This window comes from Trachymyrmex cornetzi, unplaced genomic scaffold, assembly GCF_001594075.2.
Source record: "Trachymyrmex cornetzi isolate Tcor2-1 unplaced genomic scaffold, Tcor1.1 scaffold23, whole genome shotgun sequence".
Taxonomy (NCBI): Eukaryota; Metazoa; Arthropoda; class Insecta; order Hymenoptera; family Formicidae; genus Trachymyrmex; species Trachymyrmex cornetzi.
Window position 1 is genome coordinate 3,461,936 of NW_017296956.1, and position 24,255 is coordinate 3,486,190.

General features: G+C 35.2%; 1 protein-coding gene across 1 annotated transcript in view; it reads right to left on the minus strand.

Annotated features, from left to right (window-relative positions):
• Positions 1 to 16,842, minus strand: part of LOC108760662 (uncharacterized) — a 63,990-nt gene extending 47,148 nt beyond the window's left edge. Inside the window, exon 1 of the mRNA XM_018506733.1 lies at positions 16,118 to 16,842. Coding sequence (XP_018362235.1) covers positions 16,118 to 16,175 — 58 coding nt within the window. The 5' untranslated portion in view covers positions 16,176 to 16,842. The remainder of the gene's footprint in view (positions 1 to 16,117) is intronic.
• Positions 16,843 to 24,255: the final 7,413 nt, after the last annotated feature.

The following is a 24,255-nucleotide window of genomic DNA, read 5'->3' on the forward strand; positions in this document are numbered from 1 at the left end:
CACTGGCTCCCGAGACATAATGATGAAAACGCCCAATAAATGCGTGCATGGCGTGTACACGGTGTAATTTTAATGCATTGTGCGGCGGTATCATGCGATATTAAGAAGCGAGCAATTTTCTCCCAACGCGATGTGGAGAGCCGAGGAATAGGAGAAATCGGAAGTGTGCGTTCTGTGCAGCAGATGTTCGTTTCGCGAATGCTTCTTGATTTCCGTGCACGTCGACATACGCGCACGAGTTTATTGTGTCGCGCGGAGAGAACAGAACAGGGCGCCCTTTTCCCTTTCCCTTTCGTGCCTTGTATACACGCCGGTTCTACCTTCCTTCTTTCTCACGAGGAACCGGACTAGCGTCTCTCCGCTGCAGACCCTGAGAGTCTGCGGATTCTATTATGCGGTCGGCCCTACCTCGACGCGACGTTGACTTTCGTTACGAAACTTCGCGCAAGCTAAACAGGAATTTCGAGGGAAGCTTTTCTTCCCGCCCGTCAGGACGTTACGATTTCGTCGGAATGAGATCGTTCTCTCGTAACGACTTCTCGTCCTAGGATCTGTTGTTATGAAATGGTCGAGCGGAAGCGCAACGAACTCACGTGAGCGCGAGTTGTACTTAGAACGCATTGAGGAAGTTAACAGTAAAATAAAATGCACGTCTTTTAACCTGCTCGAGCGGCTATTTCGAGGGATGAAAATGCAGTGTGTATATAATTTTAAAGGGATACTCAATAATAATTTTAATACATTGTATAAGAAACTTTTAAAATACATATTCTAAATTATTAGATGTAAGGATATCATGATTTATGAAAATGTTACAGTTTTATATTGTCAATGTTCACAAATTTTAATAAAATAATAAAATAATTAATTTAATAGGTAATTAATTTGATAAAATACATTTAAGAAATTAAAAATGGGAAATAAAAAATATAGTTGTGATTATAAATCTATTATAGAAATTTATCTTATATCAATTTTTAATATAGTGACCTTCGTGTCACACTATTCTTGAGATCCACTTAACGTTCCTGAATCCCTTAACGTCATGTGCCCCAACTTTCGGACAATTGAATTTTTATCGTATTGATATTCTTGTAATAACAATAAACACGTGCGCGTGATATAGTGGGTAGATGAAAAGCGTAAGAAAAGAATCGAACATCTGCCAGGCGCACGCCTGGCATTCAATCCTTCTGCTTCGCGATGCAGATGAGGCATAATAATGCACGTGCGTGCCACGCGCGTTATATTCAGAGCGTGCCGTGCCGAACACGGCTATCTGCGCTTTTACTCGCGCTGGAAAGATATAAGGCGTATTTGTACGGCTTTTGCACAGCTGCAGCTATATCACATCTTCGGATACACGACTAAGTAACGACGTTACTTATTTCAGCCGGTAGCTTCACGGTAGCTTCCGACAGAAATAGAAATGGCCGATACGCGTCACCGCGTAGGAAATAAATCATAGCCGAGATTGATCTCGCGAGGAATCGCGAAGCGGGAGCCTTCACGCATCAACGAGGAGTAAACCGTGTATATATCGTACATATACACGGGGAGGTGTAATTACGCGTGCGATACGACCCCGATCGACAGTGGCCACCAGTGGTATATAATGGGAGTGACTCTCCACGTGGCCATGAGCGCTCGAGCATGGAGACGCGTGCGTGGCCCACTTGCGAAATGCAGGTTCCACACGCATTTCCATGAAACCCATTATATTGTGCAAGCCCCTTAGAAGGATCAACTACGCGCAACCTAATTTCGAAAACTGCGCCGCATCGCACGGTTACGAGAGCTTCCGCTCTGGAACGTGCCGCGAAGAAGCAGAAAGAACATCTGAGATGGTACATCGGATATATACATGGAGACTTCAAAGAATAATTTTTATATTTCGTATTTAAATTCATGTATTAGTAGAATGTGCATTTCTATTATATCTTACTGTACTTAAACATTTCTAAATATATTCTCTCTCTCCTTTTTCGAGACTTTCCGAAACAGAAAGAAGTAAACAGTACAAAACGAGAATATTCGGGATATAAAATTGATTTCTTTTTTAGCTTGAATAGACTACTTGCAGCAATTGTAAAGAGTCACACGTCTATGCTACATTAATACATTATCCTATTTTGGTCGAGCTTGTATCCTCTTTTGGTTCGACTACTCAGAAAAGCAAACAGACAAAAAGCAGGTCGAGCAGTTGTATGAACAATAAATAACAGAAATTTCGGACGCACTACAAAGGAATGTGAAACCACTATCGTCCACGAAGTAATATTACACCCAACGTTTATACAACCCTCGAAACGCGTGTCACGTCATCCCCTCGTTCCGCTACGAGCAAGCAGGTTTCTATCGATTGCCGCGCGAGGGTTTTGGGGGTGATTTAGGCTCCCCATAGTGTCCGAGGCATTAAAGTCTGATGCTCTTTCGGGGGCCGAGCGGATAGAGCCGGAGGCTGCGCGCGTTGCACTGCAGCATAAACTCTCGAAGATGAATGCGTCTGAGGCTCACGCTGCCTCACGCACACCTTCCCGATGTGCGTGATACTCGCTTCTCGCTTCTCAGCCCCTCCTGAGTTCGGTGTTTGCTGAATTATTCAATTCTGTTTCATTCCTAAGGACGCTCATTCGTGTATTGGGACTCTTGAGAGAGACGTGAGACGCTATGATGAGATAAGCGAAAATTCATTCTCTCTGCAAACAGATCTTTGTTAACCTTCCGATGCATATTATTCATAACAGATTTGTAGTATAATTTGGTACAAAGATTTGTTTTAATAACATGATTTGAATGGAATTATTTCAATCGAAACTCTAATAAGAGAGTTAACTTGAATTTTATCCGTAATAAACAGATGAAATTTCTGCGTGTCGTATAACATAAAACCAATCACGAAATTATAATACACTAAGAAAAAAAATAGCCTAAATTTAAATATTTATTTGAATACTGCCAACTAAAAATTAAACATTTATTTACAATAAATAAATATTTTCTTAATAAAAAGAAATGATCGTTAAATCAAACAAATGTTTTTTGTATCAAATAAACATATTTTTATATGTAATAAATATTTAGTCGGTACTATTAAAACAAATAAATAAATTTATTGAAATTTAGGATATTTCTTTCTCAGTGTATTAGAACAGTAAACACTTAATATCATTGTAGATAGTAACCTTTAAGATAGCGTTTTTACGATTTTTTCTCTCAACGCGGAAACGTCCTGTAATTGATTTTACGCGATCCTCGCAGCTCACGAACGGACGCGTACCTCTGCGGTTTTCCGCTTGCGTTCTGCTCGAAAGTTTCGTTCGGGAATGACAGCGAGCGACGTTGAAGTGTATATCCGTTATTTTCCAAGCGATCGAACATTTGCTCGTCACACGGAACGAACGAGAGAAGAAGGCAGGAATGGGAACCGCCGTAGCAACTGTGGGAAAGTGACGTCGTTGGCTTCGCTATCAGCTGCTCGGGATACGAAATGGCGAAGCCATTGAATTCCCTGAGACAAAGGGAGCGGCAGCATGGGACGCAACGCGGGATTTGTTTCACGATCGAGCTTGAATTGCTTTGAATCCCCTAGGAGTGAAGGCTAGACCGCGTCAGAACCTTAAAAACTGAATTCAAATCACTATTTTGTATAATCGTGAAATTAAACTAAATTTAGATTATATAAAATGTGTAACTTGATACAATTTATAATAATTTAAAACGATATAGTTTTTAATTTAAGATAATTTTATTAAATTTTGTTTTCATTTTTTATATCAATAAACTAATAAGATTTTATTTTAGACTAATTTAATTTAAGTAAATTTTATGCAACTAATCATACATTTTTTTTTTTATGGTTGGAGAGTTGACCCTGATTGGAATAAGAAAATTTATAAGAAAATTCAACGTAGTAATCTCGATCTCAAATAGCGTTGTCGTCGAGGAAGACACGCGCCTTCGCACGCAACGAAAATTAATCCTGCCTTACGTTTGTGCGTGATTCATATAAGAAATATGAGTAGAGAACGGGCGGGATAGTAGGACTGATACGCACGTGATTCTACGTCGCGTCGGTCGGCGCTGCAAACAGGTCGGGAGAAATTAACGAGAGTACTGCCGCTCGTAAATTGTGGCACTTAACGATCGATGAGCCAGCGACAAAAACCGACACTCATTGCACGCAACTTTCATTTGCATCGCGAAATTTATTTAATGAAAGACTGCGTCCGTCATAACGTTGCACTTGAACTTAAGTATCTTGCTGGCCATGAAGAGAGAGAGAGAGAGAGAGAGAGAGAGAGGGGGGGAACTCGTCTAGGAAATAATGACTCGGACGAACCTGCGAGAACTTGTTTCAGTGTAAATGAACTTAATTACGATAGAACCAATGAAACCTATCAATGTCAACTAGTTTCACATATGCTCATGTCAAACATAACGACATGAAATTAAAGAAAGAGAGTAAACGAATTAGCACTTTAATAAAGTTTTTGTAAGATTTACAAACCTTTCTATAATATAAATTCCAATTACCATCAGACATTTGATATTGATATCTAAAATATCAACTTTGCAATCAAGAAGAAATTGCTTTTTAATATCTTATTATATTTTTAAAATATTTCTTCAATTTTGGCTAAGAAAAAAATAACCATTCTTTAGTATATAAATATTATAAATTAATTTTAGACTTGCCAATTCATGAAATTTAATCCTTTTAACTTTAAAATATAACTGAAGCCAAATCAATATTAAATCACCTGTTGAATGAAAACAATAAGAGATCGATCGTTTCCTTGATTAAATGTATATTTCATATTCAAAGAATAGATTTTTCCTTTTCGTAGTATATTGACTTGCCGTATAACCAACGAAGCCTGCGGAGCGTAAAAGATACATTTGCATATCAATCCTTCGGCCCACTCGCGATGCAATAACGTACAACGATCTTCGTTAGAAAATTGCCGATCACTTTTTCCACCCACGATTTCCGACTGTCTACAACATCGCCAATGTCTGCTAGTCAGAAAACATCCCTCTTGGAATTTTTTAATAAAAGAACTCGTCTACATTTTAATATAAATGAGTTCTTTTATTATTAAAAAATTCTTACCATTCGTACAAAACACCAACTTAATAATTTTTCTATATGGCTGGTATTGATGTACTCGTTTGGGAATTTCTCAAAAGTCACAATTAACTGCAACGGAAAATTCTCATGTCATTGAGTCATTCTGTAATTATTCTATAAATGTAATAATAGTAATTTAATCCGCAATTGTAGTTGAGATATCTAAACATCTCGCGTTTAACCGCAATAGTTAATTACTTGTTATTCAACAAAATGGCTCTGCTGCTTATTAACAATAAACGAAACATGTTACTCATTACGACGTTATTGATATACAAAGTTTTAACTTACGTTATTATATTTGACAATTATAATAATTAATTTTATTGTTAAATTATTAACTTTTAATTTTTTAATTTTAACTTTTGAATGCTGCATACATGTATATGCAATCATTATTATGTACATTAGATGTATACGAAATAATTTGATATCACAAAATACCAAATTCTTTTTAAGATAAGCTAAGCTTATTTGGAAATGACTTTGTAATAACGATCTGCGAATAAACGCAGTTAAAGCACATTTCTCTCCTTACTTTCCTTAACACGAACTCGAACATGATTCATCATCAGTTATGGTTCTCGTCGTAAACGTTTCCGCGGGACACAGAACCAGTCTCGAAAACTATTCTCGTACGGTAACACATTCTACGACGGATGTTAGCAGTCAAACCGCGCGGTGATTTCTAAACATTCGATAATGTTTCTGAATTCTAATCGCATAGTAATTCTAAACTCTGATTCTAATAAAGTGAAATCGAGAATATTCCGGCCTCTTTAAATCACCATTGGAAAAAATTATTTCAAACGAAATAATAATTCTATCGCTATTAATGTAATTACAATAGAATATAAGAAATATATAATATTTTAAGACTTTAATATATTTTGAAATATTTTAATATTTTAATATTTCATTATTTCCCTCTTTTTTGCTCTCTTTTTGTTAAAATAATATATACAGTTATATACAGTTATATATACAGTTATATACTATATAAAGATTCTGTTTATGATTCATCGGAAAAAAGTAAATCCCGCTTGTCTTTTTAGATTCCTCCAACGCTTCAAAAATATCGAGCCATTTCGGAACAGGATACTCTTTAGAGATTCAACAAGAAGAGGACCTCCCATGCGAAATATTCCTTAGAATTTTCAAGGGCTGACTCTCCGAAGAAGAATTCTGATATGATCCCAGCTCCCTTCCAACCGAGGGCTGTATTATAATACGCGTATCAGAATTCGGCCGCCCACGATGCTTCGCCATTCTAACCCATGAACCAGATGATAACTGGCTCGACTGCTATGTATTAAATGTTCGTTATTATAAAATATAATAACGATAAAAGTTGTTTAAAATAAATAGAATAATATAAAGAAAAAATATAGATAAAACTAATGTGGCACAAGTATAACAAAAATATTAAATTTAAATGTGTGTGAAATATACTTTCTCGCAGAAAATATAAGCCATAATTATATCGATAGTGTCCCATATTTTTGCTTTAGGTATAAATAAACAGATACATTAAATTTATTTAAATTAAAATTGAATGTGAGGATATCGATTTCAAGATTGTTACTCGTGACACGATAAACTCTCTTTATCAACCATTTATTTATCAAACACATATTTTATTAAAAGAATATTGAAAAATTAATAACTAGGGTAAAAGTACGATTCGAAGAAAATTAGCGTATGACTTTCACATTTAACGAGCTGCACCTATATATCGATTGATCGAAAGCTGCATGTTGCATCTGCTCTTTCCGCGCGCGCCACCCTTAAGAGCGGCTAGATTAATATCACGATGGCCCTTTCGTCGTGCAAGAATGAAAGGGCGGAGTGAGGGCATCATATGTACTTGGGGGCAGGAAATTGCTCTGAAAATGGTTCTAATTTCCTGGCCTGGTAAGAAGAAATGCCAGGCAGTCTGTATCCCGTTCTATTCCGTTGATGTTCCATAATCCGTTGTAATCGATCGGATTCTTGCCCTTTCATCGTCTAAACTACTACAAGTGGTCAACACTAGCTACACGTGATGGCACGCTGATCTTATTACGAGAGTGAACAATAATTGCTCATATACATCCTACCTGTTTGTTTAAACATCTATTTTATTAGCTTTAAAATTTGTACTGTTTCCTATGTACGTATTAATAATAAAAAAAGAGATAATTTAAAAAAATAATTAAAAAATTAACACACAGATTAACAAAAATATTCAATGTTGCAATTTTAATATAATAAATTTTAACGTAATAATGTCAAAGTTATTAAAAAATTATAATAAGAATTTGATACATTTATACGATAAAATTGAAAGTAGAATGACTCAGTTTTAAAAAGAGAATTATTCCACCTAATTCGAAACGGTAAACTACCTTCGCGAAAAACGTCGACGAGAAGTGGAGACTCATCGTCTGATCAAAGAGTTTCCGCCGCTCCACTCGTCGCAAAACGGTTTAACCCGCGTAGGGGGAAACTCAATTCAGAGTTGGCCGAGAACTTGATCTATTTTCTTAATGGTCGCTACGTTGGCAAGCGTCCTAATGCAGTGGCACCCACATGCTTCATTGAGAGAGTTCTCTTTCTTTCTCTCCTCTTTTTCGTCTCCCTTTTAGACTTGGAGAATTTAAAAAATTATATCCCAACCTCTTCTCCAAAGAATTTTTTAATTTTTTGGACAATTATTTAATATCATACCATATATAAGTATATCATACATAATATAAAAAATAGAAACAATCAATAAAGACAGTTTGGTACTTAATGGAATTTAAAGGCAGCGTTTAGAATAAAAAAAAATTTAAACACGTGAAAAATTTACAAAAATTATATTTAAAAAATCTGTCTGAAGCTATTTGCAGACAATCTGGATTGGCTCGCAGCTTGAGAAGCATCGTTTTAATGGCCGACGACTCGCGAGTCTTATCTTCAGGGTCTGCAAACTTTCGAAACTTTAGGTCGGATTGGCTGACTTCTCTTCGTGTACGCAATCGGAATACGCAGTTGGAACGGCTTTTGATACCGTATCGTAACGGCTGTCACCGGTGCGATGATGGATGACATTGCTCGCGCGGCAAGAACGAGGGCTCCTCGTCAACGGCGGGAAACCACCGCATCGGGCGGCGACGAGACGGCGCGTGATGCATCCGATGATCGTGATTAATGGCAGTAACATTGTTGCTGCCAGACTCTCCGTCGGTCAGAGACGACAGGTGCCATTGAGGCAACGGGGCGAATTAAGCGCGCGACTCTGTCATGTCGCCGCGCCGCGCCGGCTTTAGACCTGTCCCGTATTCGTTCGGCCCGTTGCTGCGTCGCATCACCTCGCAGTGGCAAAACTCGTCCGATCCGATCTCACGGGACTTATCTCATGGATATTACAGCACGGAACTCGCGAATATCTTTCCACCAACAATCAAGAACTTCACTACTTTCTTTTGATAGATTAATTGGAGTCAAACCAAAAAATATCAAAAGATATTATTCCTTTAAATATTAAAACTTGGCAAACGATGAACTTTTCGCCATCGTCTAAAAAATTTATCGTAAATGTCAAATGACAATTTTTTAATTGTAATATTTTTAAATTAAATTTTATTGTGTTATATTAACCATCTTACCAGATTTTAAAAAGTGTATTGTGATCGTCTGTATCTCAATATCATTTCAAATACTTTTTACGGAATTTTTAAGTTTTAAAAGATAAAGAGATTAATAAAGATTAATCCATATATAAAATGGATTAATTGATATATTCTTATGTTTTATTCATTTTTTTTCGAAAAGAGAAATTCACGGTGAAGTCTACACCACTGTTAACTATACTTTATTATAAATAAGTCTGCGGCTGAAGATGCTACCCTCCCCTTCTGACATACTCGGTCAATTAAATTGGACCCTTCGCTTGACAGGGCTTACTTAATTGATCCAATTTACAAAGAGATTAAGTGCGTTCCAAGACAAGTTCGAAGACAGTTGGATGGCCAAAATTTCCTGACCAAGCGGTCAATAATTATAGCGTTCGCCAGGTATTTAATTAAGATCACGAGATCTTTCAACAATATTATTTTGTTCTTTTCTTCGACAAGAAAATCTCGTTGGTTTCGAATAATTACCGCTTTCCGGATGGTCGTGTTTTTATCCCCATCTAGCATTTCGTATAATGAATGTGGAATGTATTATAGTTGTCACTTCTTATTCAATTAAAATTATAAGAAAACGACTCAAATGATTAAAATTCAATACATATAAGAAAGGAGCTACGAGTCAATATAACATATTTGTTACAATATTCAAAAATTATAAACAAACTTCTTATTCAGTTTATCGAATTTTCAACGTTGTTTTCCGTTAACGGAATTCTTCTCTATAAACATGTTATTATATACGAACAATATAATCATCATACAATATGTTTTTTTATTTCATAAAATTATTTTCTGTAAACTTCCAACGTTTTAGTCAAAGAGATCTTATTATTTATGAATAATATACAATTATCATACATGTGTGATGTTGACTAAAACGTTGGAAGTTTACAGAAAATAATTTTATGAAACAAAACGTATTGTATGATTATTATATTGTTCGTATATAATAACATGTTTATAGAGAAGAATTCCGTTAACGGAAAACAACGTGTTTGAAAATTCTATAAACTGAATAAGGAGTTTGTTTATAATTTTTGAATATTGTAACAAATATATTATATTGTTTAATAAAATAATTCAAAAATACGATACATTTCTCATCTATGTAATTTTCCTTTTATTTTATTGTGTGTTTATATCAGAATAGGAATCATAAAATTTAATAGTATAATATTATATTGTGTATTAAAGATATATTCTTTCATTATATTTTTACTGATAAGCAAAATAAATATCCGTGTCTCGCATCGATATTCTTAAAATATACACGTCACACGGTCATTCCGGAGCTGCCCTTGATACGCCCTGAACCAGAGAAGACCGAAATAACCAACATCGCAACCCGAGTCCCCGCGCGCAAAGAACAACATTTTCGGGCCCGTCCTAATGGCCTCTCGAGAACCCTTTCTTGTCGAGTTTGGCCGCGCAAAGGTGTAAATTGGACGGCGGCGACGAGCAAGAACTTCGTTTTGGTGTATCGAAAGAAAGTCACCGTCGTCAAGTCGTGTCGATGATAATCACACACTTCACGGATATTCTTATCAAGTTTTTTCTCATGCAAATGAAAAAAAAATACTGCAGATTATTGCTATGCCACTAATTGGTGCATGAATGAAAGAAAAATAGAATTATTTTCTCTCACAGAAAAGATCTCTGCGTATTTGACAATTTAAGATTTAAGACATTTTAATATATGACGTAAATATTTCAGGATAAAATAGTTTCAAACGAGAACCGCTGATATTGAACTACAGACTCATCGATGGTGATCGACGACTGAGACATAAATTTAGCACTCCGTAGCATGAGATCAGGTAGCTTGAATTAGAAAACATTGACCGTCAAGATGCCGATAAAGACCTTACAGTACCGAATCACCTGGGAATTCTGCGAAGACGAGCTTCAGGCGTGACTAATCTCGTGAGCAACGGAATTATTAATATCTGTACAAGTAAAATTACGTCCGTGATATCTTCTTTAATTTTTCTGCAATAATAGTATTAATAATTTACATTTAGTTTATTATTGTAACTAGCACATAAAGTCGCAAAAAATATAAATATTGTCAACTTCAATTTCTTTGTTTTGTACATGAAGATTTCAAAAATTTATGGCAAATAAAATGATAACGTAAAAATAAGTACAGTTTACATCAAAGGTATTCGTTTTTGTTTATATAGTACATTTTTTCTCGAGCATGGGTTGGTTTCCTTACAGAGGTTGCCGTTGATCACGAAGGTAGCCAGGGTCTTCTATGAATCAAGATTATCAACCGAGCGTGAGAATCGCCGCCGCGTAGCTCGTTAACTTAATCCGATGAAGAATTGACAAGACGGTGCTAAATTTCCGTCGCAAACTACATTCTTGGCAGAGTGGTTAGTTAGTTAAATAAAATCTCGCTTTTCATAAGTGGATTATGGATTTTTATGCAATGTGATGCAACGACATCCTTAAAACTGATTGCGCTTAATCAGTGCAGTATAAAAGAATACATGACATAACATATATAAAACGCGATATAAAAAAAACTTATGGTGCATAAATGAATGAATTTTGTTTTTATTTATTTAATAAGTAAAAGCAAGGAGTGTGTGATTTTAAGATATCGTAGTTTTTGAAAAATTATTTTATAACTCATGAAACTAAAAAAAATTAACTTCAACATATAATAGCTATAATATATTGCCGTAAAAATATTTATTACATGTATATGGGAAAAAATACTGTCGTTTCTCATAATGCACTTGACTTGAAAATGTACTTGACTTGAATACCGAAATAATAATAGCGATACTAAGACGCGTCGACAAGGGAAATGTTTTTTCTTACTTTTTCTGCATATTTTGTTGGATTTTCTGTGTACTTCATAAAGCAGCTGAGCGATTCCGTTACCTGAACCTTCGAAGGCGTAAAGGCGTGCGGCATTTCTTTAAAGATTTAGGTGAATACACTACGAGAGAGAGAGAGAGAGAGAGAGAGAGAGAGAGAGAGAGAAAGAGAAAAAAGAGACAGATAGAAAAAAAAGATATATATATCTATATATATATGTGAGTGTATTTTAACTCAGAAGCTCGTTTTAAAGGCCTCCCTTAAGTGCTTTTTCTGCAGGTTCGTACAGGTTTTCTCTCGTTCCAGAAAATATTTCTTTATCCTATGAACACTATTGTCACTTAACAATACCGCAGTATACATACAAATTCGTCTCTAAAAATCCATATAATCATCAGTTACGATTTCTTTCACGGCTTGCTCTGAGAAATGTAGCCCTCAAATCTTTATGAAGTTTAAGCCTTGAGATTTTCACTTTGTCATGAATTTGATTCTTAAATATCTGTAACAATTACAACGGTGTTTCTTTCATGTATTTTTCTTTCAGATTTGATACATTTCTTGCACTATTTAGACCTGAGAAATTTGTGAAAATTCTTAAGTAATCACAAAAAGTTAAAAATATAGAACTATATACTGCAAGAAAATCTCTCCCATGTTCTTTCACGTTCAAATAGATTTTCTACAGGTCATTATTTTTGATATTATCGTAAAAAAAAAGTCAAGATTAAGTTTTCGGCGTTAATAAAACGTCCGTAATTATCTTAAATCTCAAACAGTTACGAAGATTTATAAATTATGTGTCGAAATGTTCATAATACAAAAGAAACAATACCAGATGACAAGAAGAAAGTTTGTTGATATTTTTATGTTCAAGTCTCTTTCTTATCCTTAAGGTTGTGCTAGAATACGTTCTAAAATTCTTTAACCTATTTCAAATTCAATCTGTATATGTATATGTATTGTTTCTCTCTGACAGATTTTTCATTTTATCAGTCACTGTTATAGATTTAAAGACACGCTAAGAATCTGGAAATTCTTGCAAAATATTCACGATAAAGATTCAACAGACAGATTAGTTTAGATCGGTATGACTCGTTCGACCGTCGCGACGTAAGGTGCAACCCACGTGCACACCGTGACATTCCAATCGTGACTTGCAATCTGCATTCGTAACTTCGTATCTATTCCGACCAATGCCCGATCTTTTACGCTTATAGTTTCCTTTATAACGGCGTACACGGGATGAATAAGAACTCGCTCGTTGAAAGCACTGATAATTGCAATACCGTTAGCTCATGTTTATATAATTATAGACTTTTAAAGCAAATGCGTTACTAGTATAAACTCTGGGCTTGTATATTATTGTTTGTTGGCCAAACAGAAAGAAATATAATTTTCCAACATCACAGATTTAATCGTTTATAAGAAAAAGCAACGTTTGTGTATTATTCATAAATCAGTGACCGTTAAATTAAAAGGTTGATAAAAGTTCTTTCCTTCCGAATGAAAGAAAGACGTCATGTTACGCGTCATGCATTCCGTAAGTTTGATTTTTTGCAGCAACTAATTACACTGAGAGAACAGTTTTTCGTATTTGTGACTATAATTACATGTTATTATAATTATGATTATTACTGCAATATCAGTAATAATATAATTATATAATAATTATATACGTTTTGTAAACCATTAGGGCTGCGTTCGAGAACATCACTCGCGTTTTATCCTTGTTGTACATCCAATGTTAAACAAGATGATACACGGGGGTACCCAGGTGATGTTTCCGAACACAACCTAAGTGGAGCAATTTTTTTACCTCCTGTTGTACATATATTTTTGAAAAGGACATAAAATTATGAATTCTGGTGACACACACATACACACATGGAGATTTTTAAATAAATATCTACTGTTAAAAAATCGAAAGAGTCGTTTCTTTCATCAATATATATAATGATATCATAACTAATAACAATAAATATATATGTAAGAATAATTACAATTTGTAATTATTTTCAGCGATAACTATATATGTATATTTGTTAGAATTATACATATAGTTATTATTACTAACATTATAATAGTAATAACCGTAATAACGGTAACATAAGTAATTATAATCACAAATATAAAAAAAAATTTTTTTAATGTACATTTAATTTATTGCAAGGTGAAAAAGATAGAAAATCTATTCGGCACTACCGCTACTTGCTGCGCTCGAGTTTAAATGATTCCACTGATAAAGTGCTGAAACATGCTATCGCAATGGCTCTTCTTACGTAGACAATCAGTTGTGTATAGGTGATATTGAATTCGCGATGCACCAGTGATCGCGTGCAGGCAAACGCGCATTTCGCGATGCACGAAACGAGAAGAATCGACGAAAATGCGGACGATATCGTCGCAGTACTTATAAAATGTGTTTGATCGATGGAAGAGCGGGCGTTACGTTAGTCTCTCGGAAGCCAAATTGATCGACTTCACAAAATAAAGAAAAATAGAGAAAATTGGTGAAGTTACGAGCTAATCGCATGCTTCGGTGATGAATCAAGAATTTATTTAACAAATCGGAATTAACTTCTGAAAGATGCTTATCTCGAAATCGAAAAACGAAAGGATCTGTCCACGGAATAAATCGGGGTTCTCCTTTAACCCTCCCCTCCCCTCCCCTCCCTCTGCCCCCGCGTGATGCCACACAAAAGACTCACTGAACCGCGACACGAGCGAAAATGTGTCATTACCGCGCAAATTACGATGCCGGCGCTTCCATACGCATCCTGCGTCCCCCCGCCGATATAATTGCCGTGAATTAGCGTCGATCGATGGACAGCCTGTGGAGAGATGTCGGCGGTATATCGCGGGGACTTGTGACTACTAACCCTGCAATCGCATTTCTCGGAGCGTAAATTACATGGGGGTTTTGGAGAAGAGCTAAAAATACTCTCTAAACAGTGCAGATTCAGAAAATAGGATTCCTCAAATATTTATTACGATTTAAAATATCATAATGATAAGGCTCAATAAATATAAAAAAGAACAGAACGAAAAAGGGCTACGAGCCTAAAATTTAGTCGTTATAAAATTGAAATTATTAAGAAGTCACAGAATAAAAACATGTCATTTCGTTGGATCATTATCAATGTTACAATATAAAAGTAAAACGGTGAAAATATTTAAAAAATTAGAATATAAAAATTATAATTCACTCTCAATCGCACAAAACTTATAAGACTCACAGTATTCATGTAATAAAAAATGTCACATTGTCTCTGAACACACTAGAGAGATGACCATTCCACTCTCATCGCATTGTCTGATAATTTGATATTTTTATATTATATTGGCATATGTTCTATAAGATACAATTTCGTTCTAATCCGCATACTATGTCCAGAAGTTGACATTTTTATTGACTACAACCATTGTACAAGCTTCATATTACACTGAGCGTGATTTTTTTATTATATAATTATAATTTTTTAAATATTTTCACCGTTTTACTTTTATATTGTAACACTGATAATGATCCAACAGGGATCGAAACGTCTGTTTTTGTTTTGTTTATGTCTTATTGTTTATTGCCGGCAAATTAAAGTTTATATTATAACGAAATGACATGTTTTTATTCTGTGACTTCTTAATAATTTCAATTTTATAACGACTAAATTTTAGGCTCGTAGCCCTTTTTCGTTCTGTTCTTTTTTATTACGATTGTTATAAGATTTTTTTATAAAGTAATTTGCGCTGCCAGTTTCCTGCTCGTTGTTCGATGCAATCAGTATTTGTTAATATCGCTAGGATCAACGAATTAATTAAACCCTCACTTTGAAAAATCTACAGATTGCATTGGATTTCTGTATCGAAATTTGACGCATTTTTATTCGTAATTTTTTTATGTGTATTTGATATATATGTACAGTTAAATATTAAAGGACTGACAAGCAAATCATTGTATAAATAAGAGTTAAAGTTTAACTAATAAAACGTCTATTTGTTAGATCGTACGACAATATTATATTAAGATTTATCACATTTTTTATAAGAACCAGTGTAGGTTTCCATGATTTTTGTATTAAATGATTTAAATTACTAGTATTGGACCACATAGAACATAGAATTGCTAGTAATTTATTAAAACGCAAGCGATATATTCGAAAAACATACATCGTGTGGCGTAGGCACACTGCATAATTTTCACCTCGTTTGAAGGTACACAATCGCTAAGCGTGCTCGGTTGATGGGTTGATCTCATTCGACTCATTCATCGCGTAATTCGCGGGGCAGGCAGGGGCAGGCACGAAGCTTTAATCGATCGTCCCCGATTCCGCCGGGATGCGAGCATTGCGACTATTGCGAGCCGCGTGAAATGCGTGAATTACAGTGTCGGGCGCGACCCCGGACAGAAGTGTAATAATCCTCGACGGCACGTGGCAGCCCGGCTTACGACTGATTTATGTATATGGATACACGAAGATTGAAAAGTACTCACTTTGACAGCTGGCAACTCCCAGAAGGACGATTAGCAGGAGAATCCCCGCCGACTCCATTTTCACGTAGGTTGTTTCCGCAGCTGTCACAGCACACTTATTAAGGTTACTTCGCTCTTTCAAGAAGAGTTTCCAAGTCACTCGGAGGATCACCGCGTCCTCCTCCGATAAAAACGAATCGATAAACTTCGCAAAGAACGAGAGTTACGCGAGAAAAGGAAGTCCTCGGTTCTCTCTCTCGCGGTGTCCCGCTTCCTGTTTTCCTCCGCCTTTTATTTCTTTCCGTCTTCGCGAGACGAAACGGAGCGTGCAGGCACTTTTCGCGTTAATTTCACCATGCAGAGGCGAGTGGATACCGTTCCACGACTCTTCAGCGTCACGCTGGTTTCCCTCGATAACGGCACGACGACCGCCGCGTGCGGATTGTCTGTCTCCCTCCTCAGAAAAAAATGATAAGAGATCGAGGGTAAGTGGAAGCTCACCCTCTACTTTTATATTTCTATCGTCGGCGTGTGAGGACTAGGAAGAACCGTGATGTTCTTTCGGCTCGTGCGTGCGGACGATTGTGCCGACTAACCCTTTCGCGAGAGGGTTAATAAACACGCGCGGAAAATTGACTGGCAACCGACTAGGGTCGTCGGTTTAATATTTACGTGGGATGGAGCGAAGGCGACCGCACGACACAGCGGTTCACAGACGAATGCCACCGAACCGAGAGGCGAGAGAGCGCCGCTCTTCCGAGTTCCGCGTCAGCATATAGGTGCGCGTCCGTAATCTCTCCCCCCCTTCTTCCGCCGCGCCGCGCCGGCCGGCGCCGCAGTCTCCCTCCTTATCCCCACTACGTGCGTCGAGCGCGCGTGCGGTCGACGCATCAATTACGTTTGAATCAGAGCCGACACACACGACTTAGTTTTGGGTCTCGAAAAATTTTGCTCGTCCGGGAGCATTCCCTTTCTTTGATTGTACAATGTGAGTTTCGAAAAGAAGTTTCTTTGGGAAATAATACTTGTATTTTTACAGTGGAATTATTTCTCGAGTTGAATTGAAAATTATTGAAAGAGGTATAGATAAAAAGATATTATTATAAACAGGGGTCGGTAAAATATATATTTTAAATAATGTTTAAACTTTTAGAGGTGAGACTTAAAAATACAAAATATAAATAATCGGGAGCATACAGCCACGGCACTAGATGTTTTAAGCATTTAAGCGAAAGTCATATATTTAAAATTAGAATTTCTTGACGACGGATAAATGCACTACTTATACCAAAAGAAAGTGAAACACAATTTTATCCAAAAATTATTACGTATAGAATTAAATGACGCTTACGAACAATTATCACATTTGCAATACGAACATTTTACAAATTATAAATCAATTAATGTTTCATTTTCTTTTGGTATTAGTAGTGCGTTTTTCCGTCGTCAAGAAATTATAATTTTAAATATATGACTTTTGCTTAAAACATCTAGTGCTGTGGCTGTATGCTCCCTATTATTTATATTAAATAATGTTATTTTAAATATGATCGATCCTTATAGAGATGATAAATTACACATTTTTTTAAGTATAATATTTGGATACGATCGACCCTTGATTATAATTATAGTTTTAAGTAATTATACGGTTCTTAAAATACTTAGATTATTATTAATATCCTTCTAAGATATTACGTTGATATTAAATTGACGAGCACAATATAATAATTTTCATATTTATTAGCATCAAAATTATTAAATTGCTTGTCAATTATTTAATTTGTGATATTATTACTATAATATTGTTCACGATTGTGTTTCAAGAAAAAGATTTCGGCGCACGGTTTGCAGAATTGGATAAATATACTAATTCAAATCGAAATATTTAAGCACTAACATCCGCTTTGATCGAATATAGAATTTTTCTTATTCAAGATTATATTTATTCTCATTACAGTCCAAATTCATATCTATTATAATTGTTTGTAAATAACTATACTTGTGAAAATGTTTGTAATTCCCCCTTTCTCTCTCTCTCTCTCTCTCTCTCTCTCTCTCTCTCTTCTTCTGAACAAAATCTACCAGGAAATATATTGATAGTATGTATGTGAAATGGTTTGGAAAACAAGTTACTCACCCAAAATGAGCTTCAATGATGCGTGAACGTTTTAGAGAAAAGTATTTCCAATAGAGATATTGTATCTGTTGTTAGACTAGCAGGAGAATTTGGGCTGAAATCCAACTAAGCGACGGTAAATATTTTAACGTGATTCGCGTATAAATAGTTGCAATATATAAAATAATTACATTACTAATGTGTTCTCTCTCTCAACTGCATTTATTAGCATACAAATTAATATCTTTATTAGCATACAAATTAATAAATTACACTTATAGGTGTAATCAAGAGTGATAAGGAGCTTTGGAGCCCTAAATCTTATGAACAAAAATGATTAAAACCACTTAAACAGACTATGCTTAATAATTAGTTAATTAAATATGTGTGATTTGTAATTGACTTGCTGGTAATTAATTAAAAATAATAATATAAGACAAAACAAATCTAGTAGATATCCAATTAGCATAACCATATTTCCGATATCTGTATATACAAACGAAAACTTACTTTTTCTTCCTATACATATTTTCAGAAAGAAGTTTTATAAGGGCTTCTAGTTATGTTTTATATATATATATATATATATATATACAAAAATTATCTTATTATAGCATCTCGATTGAAGGCTGAATTGAATGGCTCAGATACGCGTTTAGATGCAACAATGTTGAGCGTAGAATGAATGGACGGATCGGTGAATGAACGTACCGGACGCACGTATATGGAGAGGGGGGTGGGGCGGGGGGAGGAAGAGGGCTTCGGATTCCATTCCCATTCCGATCCCAGTCCCATTCTCATTCCCTCAACCCTTTCGACGCGCCTTGTGCCGTGAACGAACAACGAGATCGGAATCCATAAAGAGTCCTCCCGCAACTCATTGAACTCCGTCAAACCGCGTTTCTTGCATAATCCTGTTATATGTTCGTCAAAATAATTGAAAAAGAGATAATACTATTTTTTAATTAAATCTGTCCTTTTTTTTCAGAAACTTAATGCATGATTCAGATGCTGTTTTGTGGCTTACAGAAGATCATATTAAGATTATTATCGATGCAGACACGAAACTTGTCGCTAGTTCGAGATAGGTCTGCACAGTTGAATATTTTATCTTCTCTCCAAAGAAGGAAAGTAACGAGTTCATCGGGAATCTTGTCTCGAGACGAGGATTCTATCGTTCCTAGATTAACATCTTTGTCGAAAAGGACTCTCGAGTATTTCTCGGAAAAATAATTTAGGAAGCGTGGATCGTTAGTATTCAATTACTACAGCTAGCCAAATTTGAATTTCAAACTTGGTATTCATCAGAGATAAGCTCCTTATATTCGCGATAATGGAAAAGACACACACAAAATAATTCGTCATGATGTTAATGATAATATAGGAGTACTGGCGATCATGATTTTCGTCATGTTGCGCTTAGCAACAAGCTACGTTCTCAACAGATTCTCTATGGTGGTCTCGACAATGGGATTTTGCCTAGCTCCTCGGCAGAACCCGACGAGACTACAAAATGCTTTATGCTGGATTCGTAAGAAAAGGTAGGAGACTGAAAACACTCACAAACGGCCGCGCGCGGTAGCAGGTTACAGACTTGTAGGATGAATGGTCTTTTTTTTTTGTGTTGCACTGACTGTCAAAGGGCGACAATGTGGTTGAACGTTCACAATGTACAAATTCCCTTGGAATTTTCATTCTTCGTGGTTGGCCAACATAACGAAAAATCGTCATGTTCAGACTTGCATTTTTATATTTAAACCTGCGCGACTTTAAGATTCCGGTAAAGTTAGATATTTATTGTAACATTCTTCATTCTTGTCTTTGTATTTTGGTACCATTGTCCTTTATTAGGATTGCACGTTGTCGTTGCTAATCAAATAAATAACGCATCAAACCGTGTAATCCGTGAAAGTCACGCAATTTGTTGGCAACCTATATTTATGGGTCGAGAAAATAAGTTACATTATTATTTATTTCTTCGTGCTTTATTCGCATGATGTAATAATGTTTTAACAATTGGCGTTATTTATAAATTCGTTTATTTTCATATATTTTGTAATTTATTAATTTTTAATTTGTTGAGATACAAGGTCGCGTTATTTAAATTATACAAAAGATATCCGCTGCGGAATCATTTAATTACGTTGCAGATTTCACGGATTACAACGAAAGACTATCGGCTTAATTATCCGACTGGTTTTTGCACTTAAGCGACAGCCGGTTATTGCTAATTGCAATGCCTTTGTCTCGTCGCATCGTCATCATTATCGTCGCGTGTTTCTATCGTCATCATTATCTAAATGAAGTGGGAGACATTGTTCTTAATGCTGTGAATAACAGCAATCACTGAAACGTTGATAATAAGCAATTGTATATGCGAATAGCCTCTAAATTAGGCTTCTAACATGCGGCATTATTAATTTTCAATACATAATAATACAAACATAGTCGCGTAAATTTAAGTGTTACTCCTAATGAAGTCAATAAAAAATTGCCTTTTATCTTGATACCTATATCTATTTCAATCGACATTATATACAAAATCAAGTTTTTAAAATTAATTTGTCTTTATTAACATTTATTAAAATTGTTTTGAATAAATTTTTAATATCAATAAAATAACTTTTGAAATCCAATGATATGTTCGCCAAATTCGTTGAGTGTTCAAAAACGTACTTTGCAAATTCAATGGTAGAGCTGTTCTTTTCATTTTCTAGCGTATTAAATTTAAATAACCCTATGTGGGAGAAAGAATTGCGTTACGTCATCGTAACAGGAAATTTCGAGAAAAGGGTCTGTCGTGGAGGCTGAGAGCACGCGGGTGGCATCTTGGATGACGAAGTTCCGGCGATGGCATGCCATGCCTACCACGAGCACCTGCTACTTATTTTCTCTCATTTCTGCCTTCTTTTTTTCCGCTTCCTCTTTTGCTTGTATCGTTTTCTCTCTTAACTTCCATTAAACGTCGTTCGTCTTCGGCAGGTCGGCTACCGCCCGAAATGAAAGAGTAGGTGTTTGCTAAGGAATTTCTGCGATCGATGACGGGTCTGCACCGGTAACTCGGAAACCTAATTTTTGTCGACGTAATCATGCCCGTCCTTTGTGCCTCCAGCGCATAAGAATCTGCGAGTAACGATGGTCATTTTGCTTGATGAGCCATATTAGCGCAACGAACAATGGACTTCTTTAATCTTTTTAAGCCGCTGAACTTATTGTTCATGTGAATTAACTGCTTCAGCATTCGTGTTAAATTGTTGGAAAATGAAGGGAAATAATTTGTTTGATATGTTATGAATCCTATATTGAGACGATTTCGTGACATAATTTTAAAAGTCAATTTTAAATTTTGCGTTATATGTATATATTATTATATTCATACATATAAAATGTGTGTCCTATATAAAATTTAAAAAAGTGTTAAAATAAACCGTAAATAATTTTATGTATGAGAGAGAGAGAGAGAGAGAGAGAGAGAGAGAGAGAGAGAGAGAAGGAACATTAAGTATTACAAATATGAAATCTATAGGATTGTTTCCACAGCCATTGAAAGAATTAGAGCATAGAAATTATTTTTCTGACATCTCCAATCATTCTTCTCTTATTCTTTAAACCAATTAAAGAATTTGGTATCAGAATGTACTTATAAAAGATTTTGTATAAAGAATAATCTAAAATTTATAAAATTAACATTCTGTGGTTTACCTTATAATTAAAAATCCAGCTTATAGCACCAAAATAGATGTTTTGTTATCTATATGTTCTTACAATCTATAAATTGCTTATTATAATCTTATCTACGGGACACGAGTTGCTATTTCGGTTTTTGGTTTATTAACGTGTCATCACGGACTTACTTAATTATGAAAGCTAGAACGATGTAAATTGTTGATCGGCCCTGCAAGGCCCCGAGCCGCGCCACTTTGGGCTCGCATGGCATCTGTTGCGCGCGCTCCAACGAGCCTTATCTAAATTGTTTTGGCGCCCTCCGGGTCCCATTATGACTGCAAGATTGAAATAATCAGATCGGACGAGTTTGTGCCCAATTATACGCGTGCCATAGCCAGCGGTGAGCCTTGGGATCTCACGAGGGTTAGAAGTGGACGTGGGCGGGCCAAGGTCTAATTCAGAGGCCCCACGGCTTCCACCTGGCCAACGTATTCTCATTATTCCTGAATCAGGCCTATACGTTCGGCGCATATCTGTGTACTCAGAATTTGCATATACAAAAGAGATCAGAGAACTCAGATCAATTTGTGATATTATTACTCTAGTTTTTTTTAAACTATATTAAAAAAATACTAAGTTTTAATAAATATTTCTTTCTCTCTCTCATGTATGTAAAGGGAAATATTTACTATTTTAACACATTAATATTCTTGATATAATCATTCTTTTAAACCAGACCTGGGATTTAGTTGCACATTTCGGCCGATTTTCAATTTGCTTCCTGTCCCTCATTTCACCAACCCGCGCGCAATATAAATATTTCATATAAAAACGTATCTTAAACTATCGAAAAGAAATATTTAATAGACGTTACAAACGTCCTATAAATGTTTTTACCACATTTATTAAATATATAATTTAAAACACGTATCAAATTTTAAATGTTTATTTTTCAACTTATATGTTTATTAGATAATTTTTAACATTTATTAAACATATATATATATATTTTGAACATAACTATGTTGGAGAATTATGTGAGAATAAACAAAATTGCGATTGTTCTCATATATATTATATTTAGAGAAACTACAAACCTTTTTTATTTCTTTGTAACTTACTCTAAATGTGTTGAAAACAATTAAGATACAATTTTATAATAATTAACAATAATTAATGTATTATCATAACCAATTATTTATATCAGGAATACTTCAGCATAATTGCTATTATCTTACCATTTCGAAAGGACACGATAAACTCATGCAGAGATTCTTTCAATATTAATATTATAATAAGTATTTAGTGTAACATATACTATATAAACAATTAAGGTTATTACATTGATTGTTTTATATTAGTTACAAGTCAATCGCAATTGTATACTGTTACGACACCCAATCTGAAGCGTCAATTTTTAAATTGATAGAGCGTGCTGCTAGGATTAGACATTTTCCAGCAAGAACACAGCGTAAGGCCAGTATTACATTTGTCATACGACACAGATTTTAAATTCATTGTTTGGCTCTATAGGAGAGAGGTTTGACAACTTCTCTTTCCTGTAGCCAATCAATAGGCTTGAAATGCTTTGTCATACGACAAATATAATACTGTAATAACATAGCTTAACATAGTTTTCATTACATCCTTATTGTTTGCCAACATTAAACAAAGATAAAAGGTTTGCTTGTGTCGGATCCCTGCTAAAAAAAAGTTGATAGAGAACGATTGAAAAATCCTATCGTTTGGAGTATGGAATCTAGAATTCATTAATTTGAATCAAATCTTATAAGAATCTTGTGCAAATCTTATAGAATCCGATAAAATACGATAGGATTCATATTCGATCAATCGTGATGCTCGCAAAATCAACGATAGAAAATGATATAAATTAATAGAAATCCTATCGTTCTCAATAATTTTTTTTACCAACTTTTTTTACCAGGGATGCTTCAACATGCACCAACATGTTCCTATCATAGCTCCTACTCACTCCAACGAGCGCGTTTGGGCATATGTGATATAGCACGTTGAGGGCTTTGCATATCACTCTCAATTTTCGAATCGAAAGTGTACGATGCATGAATTTAAATTTATTGAATTACCGGATAGTACGATTAAAATAATAAATATTTTATTCTTTTATTTTAAATACATATTTTAAAGAAAATTGTTTTAAATACGAGACCAACCCCTGATCAAAAGGACTTATTTAAAATAAAAGATATAAAGTAAGACTTTATATTACATTATAAAATGTTTTCGTTCAAGAACCCATTAAACTATCCCACCTATGGATCGTAGGGACGTAGGCACGCTTCTATCCTGAAGATTTAGTACAGAGACGAATCACATCTACTTTTGACGATACGATTTT